General features: G+C 45.6%; 1 protein-coding gene across 1 annotated transcript in view; it reads left to right on the plus strand.

The window, feature by feature from the left end:
- Window positions 1-19404, plus strand: part of PLCG1 (phospholipase C gamma 1) — a 1097362-nt gene that overhangs the window by 308354 nt on the left and 769604 nt on the right. The window contains exon 2 of the mRNA XM_069652272.1: window positions 15902-16054. Coding sequence (XP_069508373.1) covers window positions 15902-16054 — 153 coding nt within the window. The remainder of the gene's footprint in view (window positions 1-15901; window positions 16055-19404) is intronic.

Consider the following 19404-nt stretch of genomic DNA (forward strand, 5'->3'; position numbering starts at 1 on the left):
GTGCAGCAATTTAACCATTGAAGTCAAAGGTTATTAATACTCACTTGAAGCTGGAGGGCCTAGCGTTTTTGAGGTGACGATGGCAAGCCAGAGCGAGCTGTTTGAGATGTATTAAGTTTGAAGGTGAACTTGTGCGTTTGTCCTCATTGTTCTGCAGAGTGTGTTAACTGCCAAGTTTCTAAATAGCAAGTCCAAGCCCCCGCCCCCTCCCTTCCTTCCCAGTCCAGAAATGGGGCATTGAAATGGAAACCTTGCATTGTTACCTGATCTTTTAATAGACCAGCATCCTTGAGAAAGTTCCAGAAGCTGTATCGTGTGGATGTATATAAGAAGGATTGGGAGCCAAAGATTGTGGTGCACAGATGCTCGAAGCATCCTGCACCAGCAGGTGCGATGAGTCCGTAATGGTGACAACCGTCAAAAAATCATTTGCCTGCTCAATCATTTTCCAGTGTGCTGGATCCAGCTATTTGAATCCACGTTCAACTGACCCTTGGACCTGATTTTGAGAGGTAACCCATTTTTCTTAAGGCTCATATTGGGGAATGAGGGGGCCCTAGGTCCCACTGCAGGATCCTGCTATGACATGCTGGTTATTGATTTTCGTTGCACCCACGTCCGTTTATGGATAATAACCAGTGCCACAGGTCAGATCCTTGGGATTCAACGGAAATAATATTTTATTTTGGGTGGGAGAAGACTGGCCTTCATAGGGAAAACCCAGTTTAGCAGGTAGGCCTTGGGCGAAAAAAGTGCTTTAGGGGGCAGAGACGGGGTAACTTATTGATGTATTCTTTGCTGCGTAGTCTTCCGTTCCTTGGTACTACCATGGTATCCATGCATGCTGCGTGTAAATCAGTATTTACAAAAGTAGTGGGGTGTTTTTTTTTGCGAGGGCTCAAAAATTTCTGTAGCTAGTGAGTAAACCATGTTAAGTCAAGACCTTTGCAAGATCTTATCAACGCAGCTGGGTGTACATGCTTAGACATTTGTAAACACTGAAAGCTCTTCGTCTTTGGAACAAGTTGGAAATGTCCTGTAAGAAGTTGGTGGAGTATGTCAGACGTATTCGAAAGCGGTCCTTTCCGTCCTTGGTGGAATTGGATTGGCATTCCCACAGGAGCCCTGACATAGACTTGTGAAAGTGGAAAATCGGTATGGCGGCGCATTTCTGTGGAGAAGGGTGAGTTGTATGGTTGGGGGAAGGGATTGGTGTGCACAGGTGCAGAAAGCCATACTATTTACCTTCCCCTTTCACTCTGTTTCACACCACATCCTTGGCCTTTGTATGCATCTGGATTAAGATAATCTTTAGGCCTCCACATTCCCTTCCTAGTTCACTTTGTCCCCTGGTTTCTTCTGCTTTCTCAAATGCTTTGTGCCCTAGTCCCATTGTTGTCTGTCTCTCAATCGTGGCCTGCAAGGGCGAATGGAACAGAGACGGTCACTACTGTTTCTCTGTAATCTAGGTAGCATTGATGCAACGGACCTTTAGCTTGCAGGGAAGTAAGTTGAAGGCAAAGGTAAAATACGTATACGGCTATTCCATCAAACAAGTTATGCAGTGTATGTCCATGATGGGGGAATCAAAGGAATAGTCTCAACGTGAAATGTAAAAATAAAGTGATTTATTCATGGAATCTTACAGAGTGTGGACCAAATAATAAACGGGCTAGGCTTGAAATGTAACAAACGTTTAGGTTTCCTCTGGTGATCCCAATTAACTTAAACTTTCGAGGACAAAGTAAAAGTTCGAAATGGCCTTTAGTTTATCCTTAGGGTTCCCACTAAGAAAGATACTGCCACAAAAGAAACCCCTTCTGCCAATTCTAGGGGATACTGTACCAAAAGGGAGAGTTTTTGATAAAGTCTCTGAAAAAGGAAAAGTCAATTGAGAAGGACTTTAGGATTCCCATTGCCTGGGACTTGCCTGACCCCGGGTTCTTGGGCAACCTCTGCGGCAAAGGTGTCCTTCTCCTGCGAGACTTGGCTGTGGCCTGTTCTTGGTCGAGTTCCCCACCATTGATCCAAGATTGTTGATTACAGGAGAAATATTAGGGTGCCATGCTATGCAAAGCAGGTGCCTGAGTTGAAGTTGATGCAACCCCCAAAGTTTGGGTGTGGTAAAGGGGATCTGGGTAGTGTAAGAGGGCCACAAACTGCCCCATAATCTCCTTTGTGGCTAATCATGCCAACCCTGATTCTCAGTTATCTGGTCTCTGTCCTATGCCCCTCAATCTCCTTCTGCCAGTCTTAAATTCAGGCTTCTTCCTCACCCTTCCTCCCCTTTCAGTTCTTTCATTTCTGGGGTTTCCTCCCCTTTCTCGCACCCTACCTTTCCCACTGTCCACTAGTACACTCCACTATCGGGAGCTTGATGACCTTCCAATCCCACTCACCCAGGGTTCTCTCATTCTGTAGCCATCTCTTGGTCCGTGTACTCCCAGTATTCTTTCCTCTCCCCATCACACCTTCAGAGTGATCGCAGTTCTCACCTGCTCGCCTTTGGGTAAGGTTGTTACTGGATGCCACCCTCCTCGACACCATTTTCACTGACAAGAACCATGCCTATCTTTGAAAGTTCTTAGCGTCTTGCCCTCATCCACACGACTATACCCCTCAGATTCTTGACCCCTCTAGTCTCCATCTTCCTCTGCACTTCTATCACCTTCAGATTATTCACTCCTAGAAGACTGTTTGCTCCTCTGAGCACCACCTTCCTCTACACTACTAGTGTCCCCCCGATCCCCCCACTTGCCTCTTGCACCAGCTCTCTGGACTCTGGGGTCTGGTCTCCTGGGTTTTACCTCCAGGCCCCAAGGTCCTGTGTTGCCCAGCTCTCCATTATCCTAAATTCCTGTGGGCAATGAGTGGTCTCCTGTTCCCTTCTCCAAAAATTTCCAAATACGCTTTTATCTCCACTTTTCAGCTTCCGGCTCCAACCGTCAACACTGACAGACCGAGGCTGTGTGCTTTTATAGTGCTGTTTCCCACTTTCAAGCCTTTCTATGGTGAAAGGGAATTCAGGTGTGTTAGCTGGGGTGGGGTTTAGTTGTCCGGCCCTGCACTGTGGGATGCATTAGCCTCGATATGGGTCCCAGAATTGGCTCATCCCTCCTCTTGGTGGTTACCTCTCTGCTAGGCCCACACTAATCTCGCCTCTAGGATGGACTGGCTTAGTCTATCTGCTCTTAGATTTATGAGAATGGTGACAATGTATGATGGATGGATGGACGTATAGCATCCTATGTCAGATTTTTAGTGTATGGTTTTAGGATTGTGAGGTTTTGCAGTGCTAATTACATTATTGGACTGCCCTATTTGGGATCAAAATATTTGTCCTCTTTCTTTCCTGCCCATGTGATAGGTTGATTCAATCAACTTATCAATTAAATTCCCACATTCACATTTGTCCAGATGACCTGGCTTCTCCTGTTCGAGAGATTGTTTCTTCCCGATGGAGCATGTTGTCCTGGCAACTGAACATTTATATGAGGAATGATTGCTATTCTTTTCTTGTATTGTTACTTGGCAGTGAATTGTCTGCAGCCTCCTTTTGTGACTAGCACTTTTATCACATATCGCATTTCATTAGTGTTATATTTGTGTATGTTATTTTCTTTTGTGAATCTCAAACTATTTAATAACTTCTTAATGAAAAAATACATCTTTTAAGGTGTTTGCTGTGGTCTGTATGGGTTGATCTGCGGTGTTGACTGGGGGGGTTCCTGTTTTTACACTTTTGATGGGACCATATCTGTTTAAGTGAGCCTACTTCTTAATCAGTTGGCTTGACTATTGTGTATTATTGCTAGTTGCTTCCCCTTCTTGCCAGCGAAGTAGGGGACACCCATCTATTGCATTGCTGATGGATGGATGGATGTCTGATTGTCTGTCCGTCGAGTCTTGCATCCGGCTACACAGGCCTCCTCTGTATATTTAAATGGTATTCTGGTACGCACACTTATTGCACAGCCACTGCCGGTTCAGTGAGACTGCAGTTCCTCATTTTCCTTAAAGGGGCAATAGCTGCTGAGTCCTCAGCTTCACTGGAATCAAATGCTGTACTTTAGGGAATGCTTGGTCTATATTCCCACAGATAGTCTAAGTTCCCAGATGTATGCCTTCATGATCGATTCAAGATCAATGAGTAGCTTAGAGGCAACACGTTTGTCTTGGAAGCAAGACAATGCAGCCCAATTGAATCCCAGTTCTGCGCTTAGAAACCAATCTTTGGTATTAAGGGCGTTCTAAAACAACAATCATAATAATTGCAACAGGAACCCTGTGTGGACAGGGGACCCATAAGTTCCCTGATCCTGGGTCCTATTAAGTCCCTCTGAAAAGCAGCAGCCCTTCTCAAAGAGGAAGGTGATCTATCAGCCCTCCTGTGACTCACTCCTGCCTTCAAATTGCCTGGCCTAGGGAGGGTAAGAATGCGATGATTCTCCTCATAAAACCCCAGGACCCATCATCGAGCCTGGGGTGATACCCAGCCCGCTTGGCCAATCCCTTAAGGACTCCCAGAAATAGGCAGGGAACATTGTCAGAGCAACTAAACTGAAAACTTATTACAGAGTCCTAAAACGCGTCTATATATTCAGACATTTAATAGTTTCATAAGGACAAGTTATAGACCGTGCAGTACAAGGGAAAAGATAATAACAATAAGTAACAGCCAGCAAGTGGCAAGTGCAAGGGTAAGTGCAGACATCAGGTGTCACGGGCTGATAGGGGGACTGTAGGGATACAGAAACAGTCCCCAAGTGCAGGGGTTGCCAGGCGGGCAGTGCCGGAGTGTGACGCTGGCGGGGGAGGGACCTGGGCCAGAGATCAGAGGGTGTCCAGGTAGCCAGTGCAGTTCTGGTTACAGCCAGAAGGTCAGCAGAGAGGAGAAGGAGAAAAGGGGGAAGCAAAAAGAAAGGTTTTGAGGTGCTTCCGGAACCGGAGATGGTTCTCCTCAAGTTTAAGGGAGGCAGGGAGGCTGTTCCAGAGGGAGGCGCCAGCTGAAGAAAGAGATCTACCCCCAACTCGTTACTTGGACAAGCGACTGACCCTGAGGGAGTTGGAGGCGGATGAGAGAAGAGCTTGAGAAGGAAGATATTTAGGAAGAGTGAGTTGAAGGTATTGAGGCCCCAGAAGGCCTTGTGGACGATGCAGAGGATTTTGAACGTAATTCTTGCAGCCACTGGGAGCCAGTGCGGAGATTTCCGTCTTGGAGCGATACGATCCCTGGGCTTGAGGCCAAGGACAAGTCTCGCAGTCCTGTTCTGCATGAGTTGCAGAGGGCGGAGAGTAGAAGCAGGCAGATTTAGAAAGAGGCTGTTGCAATAGTCCAGCCTAGAGAGAACCAGAGCTCTGGAGACAGTGAGCTTCTGGGGGAAGGAGAGGAAAGAAGAATAGTTCCGAGGAGGTGCAGCTGGTAGTGTGACTTCTTGGAGACGTCAGAGATGTGAGGAGAGAAGGAGAGTGTGGAGTCGAAGATGACCCTGAGGTGATAGGTGAAAGCCTGGCGTCCAACTCCGCATGTAGTTGTGCAGTAAGCCGAGCCCCCTCATGCCCCCCGTCCATGGACTGTAAATCGTAACTAACAAAGCCAAAAACCGGGAGCCTTCTCCCAACACCACAGGGAAAGACCACCCACGGATTATTGTGGTGCCAGGCAGTGCAGAGCACTAGACATGGGATGCTCAAGGTGAGAAATAAGGATCCCTCCCCAAGAGGGGAGAGGATTGACAGAATAAGGAATATACAAGATGACCCAGGGAAGGTTCCAGGAGTTAAGAGAAATAACAAGGAAAAAAGGTATTCAAAATGAGACCAGGAGTTACAGTAGAGAGTCAAGAGATCAAGAGTAAGGAGCAAAAACAAAGGGGCTAGAGACAAGAGATCGGGAGCAAAGCAACTGGAATGGCAGTAAACAGATCCGAAAACTAGCATCACCTTCGGACAAGGTTGCGACACGAGGAGCCGAGGGCACAGCGATCTTTATGGGATCCAAAGCCCGGCGTCAAGAGATGCTGCCATGGGCAATGGACTGAGCCACGCGCCAATGAAGGCAGATGCAACTCAAGCGCACATGCGCGATGTGGCCAACATGGCAGCCCCATTGTCCTGGTCCACAACAACGGAGAGCGCTGCTGCAGTCCGCAAGGACATGGATCGTGCAGCAGTGGTCCCTGGGGATACATATCTTGCAACGCTAGCAGGCCCGCCAGGGGTGAAAGGAGCCACCCCACCGGTAAGACTGGGGCGTGACAGCGAGGGAATTCACATACGAATTAATCTAATATTTTGCATTCAATTTCACCACCAAAATATGCAAGGGGTGGGTAAGGCTAATGAAAAAGGTAGGGAGTAGAATGGGGGTGGCCGGGGATCACCCCCGCATATATAGTCGAGGAAATGGATTAAAGGAAAAAAGAAATCGATGAATTCGTATTCGACTAATTTTATTCGATGAAATCACATAGAACCCCCTCACCAAATGGGTGAATGGATTCATGCCACTCACCCCATGGACCCGAATCCAAATGAGGTATGCAATGGATTTTGGTGCCAAATAACAGAGTTCGTGCCGGCTGCCTGGTGGACTGGATGAAGCCTACGCTTCTACGGGATCTACGGCTATGTGAGATACTTCAAATCTGGCATTTTATTACATAATTCTGCCCATAGCTGCCAGTAAATATTCAAAGAGGAAGTCCCTTTTTTTATAGTTAAAATATTTCCATGGTACGCTGCAAATGACTTCAGTTATTTAAGAAAAAATGGAACTCAGTAGTTTGGTAAGGAGATGGGAAATGGTCGCTCTGCTCTTGTTTTTTTCCGAATGGGAGAAGAACTGAGAAGGCAAAGCAGCAAGTGTGTTTCTAAAAGTTCAAATCCGACCACAGGCAGTGGAGGGTGGGGCACTGAGAAACATCCAGGAAACTAAAAATAGCACCCGTATGTTTAATAATACTATTGGTGCTTCACAACAACCTATTTTTAACACAGCGCAGCCTAAAGAAGTCCCCAACTTCCTAGCCTCGTTTTCTGGACGGGTCGAAACCCAACAGCGCAGCGTCGGCACTTCACCCATGCCGTGGGCAAACGTGAATGAGTATCAATGATGTTTATTGGTCTGTATTAAACACTTTGTGTAAAAGCGCAGTAGAAGTACAATTATTATTTCATCTCCATGTCTTGTGCTACCGTGTAATATCCTCTCCTCGGGTAGCATGTGGAATCTGATTCATTGGGCTGAAAAGAATCGCTTCTTGGCGGTTCATCAGACCTTGGAATCTGGCATCATCTCTCAAGGCTTGTCCATTTTCTGAAACACTTTTCTGATCACAGGTTTATTTATTTAATTTATTGCGTTTTCTTTGATTTCAGGAACATTCTGATATGATTTTCAGTCTTTTATTTATTTTATTTTTTTACAAAAATAAGTCTGTGTATGAGTGGAGGGTTAGTTGACGTTCGTTTAGCAAACTACTTGTTACTCAGATATTTTTGGAAACGCATGATTTTCATGCCAACCCACAATCGACTCGCTGAAAGACAAGAACCTACGCAGCTCTTTCAGTTAAGATGAGATTGTATGCCTGATCTGTATTGTACACAACTTTACATCTGGGCCCTCTATTTTTCAGTTTCGACTCCATCTAGGATATATGGTGGGCTTGCTCCATTTTTGGTGTTTTTTTTTATCGTGTATTTCTGGCATTGGCCCTTCTTTATCCAGGCCAATGAACTAAAGCAATTTGCAAATGATCACACATTGTGGTCAAACGGGAAAGTCGTAAATGGGATCTAAGCCCATATGTAAATTAATGACTATGATCCCAGGCTGTTTAATATGAATGTAACATAAAGAACATGGACTATCCTACTATTTATGTTTTGTTCGCTTGTTAAGTGCTTATACAGCAAGTACATTCTGTTCCAAAGCACCCACAGGGCAACAGGGAGGGGAAAAGAGGATGAGACACATTAAAATACATAAAAATATAAATACAGTGGGAGGAAAAAAGGAGAAACCTACTATAACTGGTGAGTATTCAGAATGTGCAAGTGCAGAAGGGAGGGGGGTGTGGGGGTAGGTGCTGGAGTGCTCATCAGTGAGCAACAGATGAAGTGGAAGGTATAGTAAGTGCAAGCCTCCAGAATGCAAGGTGTGCCGAAAGGCAAGTGCTGAGGATAGACAGAAGCTGGGGGCGATTTGGTGTGAGAGGTCAGGGCTCTGAGGATGCATAAGGGCCCTGGACACCAATCAAAGCAACTGAGATTAGCAGATGAGAGAAAGCGGGGTGGAGGAGGTAAAGAGGAAAGTCTTGAGGAGCTTGCAGAATTTAAGGATATCCTGCTCAAGACGAAGAGGGAGGGGGCGACTGTTCCAAAGAAGGGAGCCAGCTGAGGAAAGTGATCGACCGCCTGCCCACTGTTCAGCGAAGTGCTTTACACACAAGAGTTGGTGCCAGAGGAACACAATGGTCTAGAGGGGGAATATTCCGTAAAAGAGCGTTGCAGATAGAGTGGTCCCTGGCCCCAGACAGCCTTGTGGATGATAAAGAGGGATTTAGAATTTAATCCGTGATGCTACCAGGAGCCAGTGAAGACTTTTTGATCCAGGAGAGATGCGGTCCCTGGGCCTGAGCCCAAGGATAAGTCTCGCTGAGTGGAAGACATGAAACTGATCTGGTTGGAATTCAAAGCAGCTTTTTTTCTCTTAATTGCAATTACTTATATACTGGTCATTACCCAGGTTTTAAATTATTCAAGTTGTTCCACATACAGGAACTTTGGTGTAGAACTGTAAAGGTAAGTGCACTGGGTCGCACTTCCGGTCGTGTGCGAGTGTCGGGAATGAAAGCCAGATCACCAGAGTACACATTTCCTGCAGGTAGGAAGTGGAGACCTCACATTTCCCAACAGATTGCGATCTACAATCCAGGCGCCATCACACTAAGTCAAGTGTTTGACATGGGCCCAAAAACGACCGAGCCCTCGTGGCCTTTTCATAAGGTAGGCCACCTCTACATAAAAGAATGAAAACCAGTTGGTAATGGCCAGTGTAACACTTTAAATTGGGTGTTTCGATGCGTCACTTAGGGTGTAGTGGAAGCGTGCATGAACAGGCATTATCGCATGAACGCCATGCTGATCATGGATATGCATAACACAACGCTGTGTGTGTCTGTGCTGTGAAGAAGTCCTAGTTCTAATATGACAACGCCCTGGTTCGATTCATTGAGCCTCATTACGAGTCAGCCGGTCCGGAAACAACGGTGGCGGTAAATCCGCCGCCACCGTTGTTTCCGGACCGGCTGATTCCGAGTCCTGCAGGCGAGAGGTGTCACTCCCACCAGGTCTGACCTGGCGGAAGTAACACCACCTGCCTGCAGGCGGACATGGAAACACCGGCTCTGTCATAGACTGAACCAGTCTTTCCATGGTCCCCATCCCCATAGAGTCCTGTCGGACTCCATGGGAATGGGGCTTAACTGAATTACGCCTCCAGAATTACCAGGTCACCTGGGTTGTAATGCCCCAGTGATTCCGGCAATCACGGAGACAGAATGCTATTATCGGTCCGGCGGCAGCCTGCCAGTTTTGCCGGCACAGCGAAGGCCGGATTCGTAATGAGGCACGTTGTCTTTTACATATTAATTTGATACAAGTATATAATGATGTTAAACTCATTTCTATGTGTTAAACTTTTTGGCAAATAAGTGAACTGGTATAAAGAGAGCTCATTTTTCCTGGGTCCCAGAATGGGGTCAAAGTAGGAGCCAGGATTATCACCAAGTCCAATTAAGAGCGAGACTACAGTCACAATCTTAATCTGAAAACCAGATCTCCCCCCAAGCAGGAGATGTTGTAACCCCCTGGTACCTATGAAAGGCCTGAGAATGTGGGGCTGAGCCAGTCTTGTGCTTGTCCAGCTGTGGCAGTAGAGCGGGTGAAGGAGTGCGGCATCCCTGCTCGGTATAGCTCCTAAAGTCTGTTGCCTCTGTTGTGAGATAAGGGGCAGCGCAGGAAGAACCTCTGCCTTTCCGCTCCATCAGTAGACTGAAGAGGTACGCCACATTCTTACTCTCCACCATGCTGTTAAGGACTATGCTCAAAACAAATGGTTTGAATAACTGGTGACTTGACAGTAACTGAAAAACGAGCATTGGCAATGCCAACAGTTAGAGCTTTTGTGTAGGCATGGGAAAGAAATGTGCCAGGCACTGCTGTAATGGTATTAACTGGCTATCAATGGTAACGGGTGCAAATTGGTGCAAGTACATGGGCATCTAATAGCAATGCCTAATACTTTTACACAAGTCAAAACTGTTGGCTTTGACAATGCTTGTTTTTAACAGGACTTCAGGGAAGGACACGCATAGTGCTTATAAATGGATTGTCGGAAGACACACCTGGTTAAGACATTTTGATTACACCAGTAGCGCATTTAACTCTCAGCAGTCTGCTTTGTAAAAACACTGGCAGGCACTTTGAGTGCAAAGTTTGCTGGTAAGGCTTAATTAAAGCGAGGTCAAAGAGTTCCCATGAGGAGGCGTTTTGGGAGGGGCAGGAACTGGGTAGGAGTGGCCATGGGATGGGCAAATAGCCAACCAACACGTACAAGCTTTGAGTTCCCGTCGCATGCCATTTCTCCCCATCTGTACTTTAGTTTCGGCTTATATGTTGTGATAAAGCACCACCTAAGAATTCAAACTAATTTTGTGAGCAACTGATGGCAATTCCTGGTACATGGTGCCGAGTGATTTGGGAAAAATCCGACTCCCGCACTCCTGTTTTGAAATAAGTGCAGATGGCGGCATGAATCTACTGCATAATAACAAGCACTTGCGCTGCGTTTCAGCACTAACACTAACAGTTTGCATGATAATGAGTCCAAAAAGCTTCTGCATGCACTCCGCACTTCCGCTGCTCTCTGTCCCAACTTTCAGTGCTATGCGGATGATACCTAGCTCATTTTCAGGCTACCCTCGGCCTCCTCCTCCTCTCCTTCCCTCATCTCTGACTGTCTGTCTGCCATCCAGGAATGGTGTGCCGCCAACGACCTCTGCCTTAATGCCAGTAAGACTGAGATTCTACTCATCGACACACCCACTCCCTCCTTCCCTGCAGCTCTCTGGCCGGCCTCTCTTGGCCCTACTCCCACTTGCAAGGCTAAAAACCTCAGGGTCATCTTCGACTCTGCACTCTCCTTCTCCCCTCACATCTCTGACGTCTCTAAGAAGTCACACTACCATGAGAGGAAAGGAATAAAACCTCCTTAGAGGTTTTATTCCTTTCCTCTCCTTCCCCCAGAAGCTCACTGTCTCTGGACTACTGTAACATCCTCTATCTAAATCTGCCTGCCTCCACTCTCCGCCCTCTGCAACTTATCCAGAACAGGACTGCGAGACTTGTTCTTGGCCTCAAGCCCAGGGATCGTATCTCTCCAGGCCTGAAATCTCTGCACTGGCTCCCAGTGGCTGCGAGGATTAAGTTCAAAACCCTCTGCATTGTACACAAGGCCTTCTGGGGTCTGGGGCCGTAATACCTTTACTCTCTTGCTAAATATCTTCCTTCTCGAGCTCTTCGCTCATATGCCTCCAACTCTCTCAGGGCCAGTCGCTTCTCCAAGCAACAAGTTGGTGGCAGATCACTCTCTTCGGCAGGGGCCTCTCTCTGGAACAGCCTTCCTGCCTCCCTGAAATACGAGGAGAACCATCGCCGGTTCCGGAAACACCTCAAAACCTTCCTCTTTGCTTCTGCTTTCTCTCCTCCCCTGCCTTGCTGAATTCCTGACTGAAATTGCACTGATTACCTGGCCACCCTTTCCGATCTCTGGCCCAGGCCCCGTCAATTGCCCACATGCACTGCCTCCCTGGCAACCCTGCACTTGGGGACCGATTTTCTGTATCCCTTCAGTCCCCCTACCAGCACTTATGTCTGCACTTCCTTGCACTTGCCACTAGCTAGCTGTATTATTTGTCTTATTTATCTTATTTATTCCACTTTCTCATGTACTGCACTTTGCCCTCTCCCTTCCCCGCGCACTTTTCCTTTCCCCCCTTCCCATACACTTGCGCGATCTGAATGACACCTGGCCTAGTAGGATCGTTGTCTGTTCTCCCTTTGTCCCCCCTCTCCCTTGCTTCATCGTGCCTTGAAACACTTGTGTATAGGCGCGCTATAAATGCCATATATCGTTTATGCCAATTTTAATGATATCTAAAATTCACAAAAGTTCCACAACCAATGAATGGCAACAATACATTATCAATGACATGTTTTGGACAGAGGTGCCCCTTTATCAAATGCTCTGAAAAGTAAAAACTGTATATTCGATATCAGAAACTGATAAAAAAAAAAAAAGAATATGCCTACCAAAAATACAGGACATGTAGTACTAAATGGAATTAATCCATACCGAAGTTGAAGCAGTAAGTGGGGCGTCTGTGTGTGAAATTGAATTCTTAACATGTGGCGCCAGGTATGGCATGAAAGTTCGCAGGCCCTGGGCTACCATGTTGAATGAATGCTTCTCCACGGGCGAGGTATTTGCCAGCACCTCTAGGTGATGTCACAAAGCAGTGTGATGCATACAGAAATGTAGGACTGCTGAAACGTAGTACATTGTTCGTTATCAAGCAGTACACCGTCCTGAGAACCGGCTCAGGAAGTCATGCTTTTGCCACTGTGGCTTCCACACTCTGGAACCTCTTTTCCCAATGTAGAAAGAACATTTCTGTGGAACTATCCTTCGGTTGTCCCCTGAAAACCTAACTTGATGGACACTGAGCTCGTCAGGTTTTTTAAATAAATACTTTTCCAATAGCTGACTAATTGTGACCTGCGCGCAGTTGAAGGTTGTGGGTAGCTGAGCATACAGTCGCAACACCTAGCATATGTTAGGAGTGCCTAGGCATATAGTGGTGATACTGGGTAAGTACCTGGGCATATGGTGGTGATACTTTGCAAACGTTGTGACCACCTGCTCATATAATGGCAGATACTGGTATATTGTACGAGTACCTGGGAATAAGACCATCCCTGGTAAATGGTGTAGTTGCCTGGTCATATGATTCTAATGCCAGAGCTACTGTTCACCGGAGCACAAGATAACAGGAGCTTGCAAAAAGTGGAATTATCTGGGTATATAGCAAATAGTGATGGTACTTGAGCATATAATGGAAACCTCAGGCAAGCAATAACTAAAATGTGATGCCAGTACACTGGGCAAAGATTGCCGTATGAGACAATGTGAGTGGTTCAGCAACTGCAAAACAGGGAGTCTTTAGCCCGCCTGTTGGAGGCCACTAAAAAAAAAAAAAAAAAAATACTTGTTAGGCCCCCTTGGAGCAGCCTCCAACACGCAGAATTCTGCTGCCATCGGGGTATTTCGCTCCAAACTCCCCATGGCCTATGTCTCCAGCCCACTCCCCCACCCTGGCCACGTCCACACCTAGTTGTCCTCTCCTTGAACTCCCTGTAAGCCCCTTCTCTAGCCTAGCAATTGCGCCCCTGCTCCCTGTCACTCTGCATGGACAAATAAGCTCCTCCCAATCTGCTCCTCTCCCACCAGAAGCGAACCGGGAGTCCTGCGGTCCGCCCCACCATGCACTTACCTGCTTACGCACCCTGCGCAACTTCTTGTTTCTGGCATGCAGTCTTTTTTTGGTGGGTGCTTCCAGGGCGGTCCCTTTGAGAGGTGTCACAGGAAACGTGTTATAAAGATTGCACACCGGAAAAACATCCATATGGTGGTCCTACAACCTTGATATATAATGGTGATAGCTGTCAGACCGTCCCACAGGTGGCAAAATAATAGCAATAGTTTGTAGTGATGCGGGTACCTTGACCTATCTATGAGGCAATAACTAATTAAGGATGGCATTGCTGCTCCTATGATGTAACTACATGGGCATATAATGGCAATTCGTAGCAAATGATTCGAGCGCCTAGGAATATGAGGTCTGTGCTTGGCTTTTGTACATTTGAAATGTTTGGCTTAATCAATACTCATTGAATCTCACGTTTTGCCACCGCTTGGCACTATGTATTCTGGTGCGACCAGCAATCACATTTTGTGCAAGGTAGTGTGTATGAAAGTTGTCCCTTAATTGAATTCACACAATAACGGGGACCGGGGGTAATATAGTTCTGTTAGTTGGGCTGATGCAGCTACATTTATTTTGCACTTTGATCAGGTTGCTGCATGGAACGCCACCTGAAAAGGGTTGAAAATTTGATGAGAAGAGAGAATGTACCCATCAATGTGGAAATCTATGGCACTTTCATAGGCCTCCACCTGCGTTTGGACAGTTCCTGAGCATGACCAATTTTGAAGGTTATGAGAACTGAGGCCTGCACTAATGCAGTAATTTGTCCAGGATTGTACATCGTGATAAATCGGGAGGTTGTGAATTGAAATCGGGTCTGCTTCATACAAGGCCGACCACTGAGCAACTAGACCACTCCTCTAGTCCTACTCTATTTGAATGCCAGCACATTTGGTATCGTGATTTAGTAAGTGGAAAGTGCTGCTTAATTGAGCTAGGATTGGATCTCTGTGTTTGAAGTATCAGTGCAAGTATAACATCTGTTTGCTTGCCTTATGCTGAAGTCACGTTTTCAGGGTAGGGCCAACCACTTGTGTGCTTCCACTCAATAAGATGTACTTTCATTCAGTTGCAAAGAAGCACGCAATATTATTGACTAGGTCTAAGGAGTCTCTCATTCTCTCCCTAATTAAATATAATTTGACTGTGCAATGCACACTCTCAGAAATCGCAGTGCATTACCTGGTAGATGGCTTTAGAGAGTTAGTAAGACAGAGTTGTTCTGAAACCGCAATAGACTTTGGATGATGGAGGGGCTCTCCCCTGAGGGCTCTCATCCACTTCATCTCTACGTACACTTGCATATGGCCTCAAGAGCACCCCAACTCTGGAAGAGTTCTCAAAAGGGTTTTGATATCAATATTTGAGGAGGAACCTATGGGCCATCCTCCCTCTTATTTCTGCTGTGCAATTCCGTCTCTAGCCCAGGTTGTCCCTAAACTCCTAGATTGTCACTTGAGATTGGTGACCCCTACTGACTATTAACTGACTGGCTGGTCATGGTGGCCTAAACGCAAAGAAATCATTTCTCGCTCTTCCTCTGAGAACAATCCAGGTGAGTCATAATCTGGGTTCCTCAATAAGAGTCTTCTAAAAGTGAGGTGCCTTCCAATTACCCACGTTTCAATCTGTCCTTTCCTTGCACTCTCTTGTACCCCTTGCCCTGTTGTTCTATCCTTCCTTTCACTTTTCTTCTACTCTCTCCCCTCTCTTCCTCCCAATCTACTTTACTCTCCATAACTCTTCCTCTTACTCTCCCACCCAATTAGATCAATGTCATCAATGGACTTTAATGGTATCCTCCCAGTGAACCCTTGTTATACAAGGTATTCATTCACCCCTTGACTTCAGTGGGATCACCCTCAAACATTTGGTGCCACCCTCCTTGGAGGCTCAACAGGTTGAAGTGTGCGAGGAAAGGGAGAATCGCTGCAATATGACAGTGTGCAGCAGTAAGAAGGTGGCTCCATCTGGTGATACCCACCACCCAGTACAAGCTCACTGTGGTGTCCCACAGTCTGGACACAACAAAGCCAGAAGAAAAAGCGCTGGTGCATTTGATAACGCTGGTTCTATGAGTGCATAGCCTTGCATGTGGTGTGCATCTCTGTTTTGCTTATTTCAGCTTGAAATGCATAGTTAAGTTCCTCTTGCAACCAATATTCAGCTTTTCTTCTTTTCACTGGATGTTTTTTTTAAACAAAGGCCTTTTAATTGTTTGTGTTCAGTGATCCAACTGAATATGCTCTTTTCAGTTTATCAAGTTTGTTCCTTCCTTTTTGTTCTAGTTGACATTCGTGAAATCAAAGAAATCCGCCAAGGAAAGAATTCTCGGGATTTTGACCGATACCAGGAGGATCCCTCATTTCGTCCAGATCCGGTGTACTGCTTCGTCATACTCTATGGCACAGACTTCAGGCTGAAGACACTCAGCCTTCAAGGTGAGTCCTCCTCTTACACCTCTTTCACTTTCCATCCCCCAAAACTCTCAAATCCTTGTCTGGTTTATCTTCCTTTCTATTACTGCCTTCACCTCTTTAACATTTTTTTTTTATTTACCTTTAGCCATATATTGCCTATTTAGCTCCTCACATTGCTTTACATTTGAATGCCACGTGTAGCCTACCACACAGTAAAGTAAAGTGAAGTCTCCTAATAGGGCACCTCATAGGAGTGTCCTCACCCCAGCTCATTCTCTTACTAGGGTAAGGAACACATGACATTTCAGATTTATTTGCCCAACTGGATGCCCCATGTGTGTGCCTTGGGTATGTTTCCTTGGCTCCTTATTACACTTGTCGATATAGCTCATATGCCACCTTTGCTTGTGGCCAAGGAACATAAGCCATCTCAAGTGTCAACAAGTCAGCCATCATGTAAACCAATGGTCACATCAAGGTTTATTCTACTTCATTAGTAATGTTTTTCTTTCAATATCCAACCTTTGCAGACCATCATCGAACTGAACATGTATACAATCTGGCACACCACATTTCAGTTTCCTTTAGGACTGATGGCTAATATTTCTCTAGATCTACTAGAGTCACCCTCCACCTCACCCCCACACACACACCTCCCAGCAGACGTGCAGCTACTTCAACCCGTCGGTTTTTGTGTAACAAGCAAGATTCCCAAAAACTCCAAGTCCCTTAGGTACACATATAGGGATCACACTGCTGCCACCTTTAAAGACTCACAGAAATGCCCTACTGTTTAGCATATGCAGTGTCTTCTCAAGTGGGACCACCAGAAAACTGGCAGGTTATGGAGGACTGTCAGTAGAGCCGCCACAGAGCATGTTGGCTTAACTGGGAACTTAGAAATCAAATCTCACCATCATTGGAGATTGTCCTCCACTCAACTGAGAACATTCCCCGAGTCTAGCTCTCGGGGTCACAGCTCAGTCTCGGTGCATTGATGCTTTCTCTTATTGGTGTTGCCGGATGTCGCTGTTGGAGACAATGGAGCATGCTGCAAATCCAATCAAAAACGCACCGTTCAGAGCTCAGAAGCAACCACACAGCAGCACTACACAAAATACCAAACATACATTTAAGTGTATTCAAAAGGACAGACATTAATCCATATTCACCCATAAGAGATCAAAGCCATGTTGGACTGGAGAACTCACCGGGAGTCTCTGACAATAATCCCTGGTCCCAGTCCGTCATCCTTCCACCACAAGGTTTCAGAGGAAGGTACTACCTGAGCTGATTTGGTATTTTAGACTGCATCCCCATTATGGAAAACTAAACTGTGAAGAAACCTACCCGGACCCCAGATAAATGGGAGTAAGTACTCCAGCAATTAGTATTCTTTCATCATTACCACCCCCTAGTTTTTGACCCTTACCTTTACAACCTTCGCAGCTCACCTCTACTCTAAAAGGGACAAAAGAACCCTAAATCTTTTGTTATTGGGATTTATACCAACGCTGATAATTTCTATCTGTAGTCGTGTGATAGAATGACGACATCTTAGAGGACGTGAAAGCCCTGTTTCTTTATTTTTATTATATAAAATGTTGCTGGTAATTCTGTGTTTTTTTTTTTTTGTAATTTTATTTTTTATATGCTTTTTTAATTTACATTGTAGCAAGAATATTTCAATAAAAATAAATCAACAAGATCAACTTATACATCAGCAAAAAGTACTCCCTCCCCTCAGACACTGCACCCTACCTAAGGTAACCTTCATTCCTCAACATCAACACAGCACTAGTAATCTTTCCCAGATGTCTTCCAACAGTTTAGACTTCTTCTGAATCCTTTAAAGTGCCCTCTCCTTGAAAGTCAACATGCTCATCTCCTGTATCCATACTTCCACCGTTGGATGAGTTGTAGACTTCCAGCCCCTAAGTATCCACTTCTTGGCCATTAGGGCTGCTTGGAACAACCATCTCATTTGGGGTCTGGAAAGAACCCCCAACAGAGAATATTCTCCAAAGATTTAAGTCCTAAAGGCAAAATAAAAAGTCAACCTCAAAACCCTGATAAAGATCACAAATAATTCACTCTAAAATGACCTCCCTCTAGTGCACTCCCATAACATGTGTCCCAAAGTACCAGTCATGATTCTGTTTCTGAAAAAGAGGTCTGCTGATCAGATCCTTTTTCATAAATGCTCCATGCCAAAATTATTGTGCACACACAGTGCTTCGATAGGATTTTGGCGGGAGTCTTTTACTCCTAGTTTTTTTAATTGGAGAGTAAATCCAATTTTAAGAGTAAAAATTAGTTTTCTCCTTCGCAAGAGAGTAAAAAAGTGTCCGACAACTATCCAATTTGCATGTAAATTTAAAACTATGTGATCTACTACATATAAGTCCCTCACTTCTCTGCCTCTTGGGCCTACTGTTTCATGGCACTACCTGCTTGACAGACACTGCGTGTTTTTGCTTCATCTTCCCTTTCCTTTGCTACACCGTTTTCCCCCGTCTCTCACTTTCTGATGCTCTGCCTTTTACCCTTAAGTGTTGCTATGCCACGTTTTGCAGTCTGTTGCTCTATCACTCTGTATCCCCCCTCCCTGCATTCTATTATTACTGTTCCCCTCCTACAATCCTGTGTATCGGCTGATACAGCTCCTCTTCTCTCATGTCATTACTCATTTTCTCTGCTGTGGTTGCTACTCCTCTTGATTATATTTCTTGCACTGCCTCTTATGTTGTTGGCCTGCCTATCTCTAGTCTGGATTTTCTATTTCTAGTTCTTCACATCTGCTGTTGATCTGTGTTTTCTTATTTTACTGTGTCTATGCGTCTCTTTTGATCTGCTTCAATCCCTCACTCCTATTGTCTGTGTGTGTCCTGTTATTTACCTCTTTCCCTTCTCACTTTCTTTGTTGCCATCTTATGTAGCTCATTGGTTTCACTCTTCCTGTTGCTTGAATTCCTGTTGTGGATTGTCTAATACATTCTCTTGGATCCCCCACCTTTGTTCTCCTGTATTGGTTAGGTTCAGAGTTGCTCTTCCTAACCTTTTGTCCTTTGTCATAGCATCAATAAATATTCAAAAAGCTAAAAATGCCTTCTCCATTTACAAACTAGTGCAGCTTTACCATTGGGTGCTTTTTACGAGAAAACACATTTTTACTGTGAGGGTGAAAACTCCTGCATATAAAACAATACATTTTCTGTATTTTTAATGCGGGGAGAGCCCTCCCCCGCTCCTCGCAGCCCTCCCAACTCCACCACATCCCCGAACTATATTAAATACCCCCTACCCCCATCTATTTTTTGGGAGAGATCATTGTTTTCCTTGTGTCATGGTTTTAGTACACTGCACGCTTC

The sequence above is a fragment of the Ambystoma mexicanum genome, chromosome 3p, assembly GCF_040938575.1.
Source record: "Ambystoma mexicanum isolate Mex_15411 chromosome 3p, UKY_AmexF1_1, whole genome shotgun sequence".
Lineage (NCBI taxonomy): Eukaryota > Metazoa > Chordata > Amphibia > Caudata > Ambystomatidae > Ambystoma > Ambystoma mexicanum.